Source organism: Empidonax traillii, unplaced genomic scaffold, assembly GCF_003031625.1.
Source record: "Empidonax traillii isolate 1590-97213 ecotype Southwest subspecies unplaced genomic scaffold, ASM303162v1 scaffold1004:size452305, whole genome shotgun sequence".
Lineage (NCBI taxonomy): Eukaryota > Metazoa > Chordata > Aves > Passeriformes > Tyrannidae > Empidonax > Empidonax traillii.
In genome coordinates, this window is record NW_020956197.1 from 425,900 (window position 1) to 427,597 (window position 1,698).

Here is a 1,698-nt window from a genome sequence, read left to right on the forward strand (position 1 = left end):
CCTCACCATCATAGGATCCGTGCTCAGCAGTACAAAGCCTTTGATCGCCAGGCGACGCCTCTCTTTGCATTCGTTCACCAGGTCTCTTGAAAGGATCTGCAGGATTCCATCCCCACATTCAGTCATGTCCAGGCAGTCGAGGACCTGCAAGGCACGCAGCAGTGACGGGGTGCCCGGCCGGCAGGAGCCTGGACCTGCACGGGGCTGTGCCCAGGCAGCAGCTGCGGCTGCCAGAGGGCTGAGAGGTGGAGGCAGCTCGGCCAGGCAGCGCTCGCCAGCAGGCTCACCTCCACAAGGAAGGCCATGGCGGGAACCTCCCAGCGGGGCTTCTCCCTGATGAGCACCCCCAGCAGGCAGAGGGCAACTGGGGAACACAAGGGGCTCGAGGCACGGCGCATCTCCCTGGCAGGGGGAAACAGGCACCGTCAACCCTGAGCTGGGTGGGGAAACCTCTGCTGGGGTTCACTCACACAGAGGCATGGTCTTTCCCCACCAGCTCAGGAGGGGACACATGCACCTTGGCAGGTGGCTCCTCCTGTGCCCCCGCCTCTCCCAGCCTTTTCCACTCTGCTCAGCCATCCCTGGCTGACAAGGCCCTCTGGCCCACGACCACGGGCACTGTGGGGGTGCCCCGTGCCCAGGCAGAAATGACAGGGGCAGCAGGGACAAGGGGGTCTCACCTGGCCAGCAGACCCACTGCGTAGTGGCGGGTGTCAGGCCTGAGGAGCGTGTCCCAGCCACGCTTCCGTTCCATTGCCATCACAATATTTTCAAACTACAGATGGCAAAGCAGGGTCTTCACGGTCAGCACTGTGAATCTGTGTGGAGAGAGAAGCTCAGGTCATGCTGGGAGCCCTGAGCCTGCCCCAAGGGCATGGAAGGCACAGGAGGACTGGGATGGAGCACCTGCTGGGGTTCCTGGCAAAGCGGTGTTCCTCCCAGCATCTCCCCCAGAAGGTGGCAACCTCCTCTGGCATCTGCTCTGTGCTGATGAGAACCACGAAGAGCAGATCCACGAGGAGACGGGGGGAATATTCCATCAATAGCTCTGGGTAGCGGATCATCTGGAGAATTTCCCAAACCACTATGGTTGCCTACAAAAGATAAACCACCCGGACCAGCTCTCAGTGCCCACATATCCATGTGGCAGGACCCGAGCATGGGAGGGAAAGGCCAGGGGAGACTCAGAGGGAACCCCTGACCTGGTGCCCCTGAACCTGCCCCTAGTCCAGGTTTCCAGCCTAGTGCCTGAGGCAGAGAGATAGCTTGGTGGGGGAGGATAGAGAACTATCAGAGAGGCAACCTGGAGTTGATCAAAAACCTCAGAAACTCACAGCCAGGGCAATGATGTCCTTGCGCCCCTCAGAAGTGGACGTGCCATGCAGTGGCCAGTCCTCCATCACGTAGAGCAGTGTTGGCAGTACCCTCACCACTGTTGTTCCAGACAAGGCTATGGTCCTCCACATGACTGCAGCAGCTCTGCAGGGACAGAGCTCTGTATCAGGGGAATGTGAGCCACTGGGCCGTGTCCTGGGCAGCTGCAGGAGCCCAGGAGACAGAGCCACGGTGCCTTGAGGGGCCAGGAGGGAGCATGACAGCAGGATCGGGGGATGAAACACCAGGGCTGGGAAACACAAGGGCCAGAGTGTCCTGGATCTCTCCATCTGTCTGGCAGAGCACGTGGGACAGGCTCTAAAG

At 60.5% G+C, this 1,698-nt stretch overlaps 1 protein-coding gene across 1 annotated transcript in view; it reads right to left on the reverse strand.

Moving 5' to 3' along the window:
• The window catches only part of LOC114068097 (maestro heat-like repeat-containing protein family member 6), a 14,032-nt gene extending 12,439 nt beyond the window's left edge, over positions 1-1,593 (reverse strand). The window contains 6 exon segments of the mRNA XM_027904015.1: positions 7-144; positions 288-402; positions 681-855; positions 929-1,094; positions 1,335-1,479; positions 1,571-1,593. Of these exon segments, the coding sequence (XP_027759816.1) occupies positions 7-144; positions 288-402; positions 681-855; positions 929-1,094; positions 1,335-1,479; positions 1,571-1,593 (762 nt within the window).
• Positions 1,594-1,698: the final 105 nt, after the last annotated feature.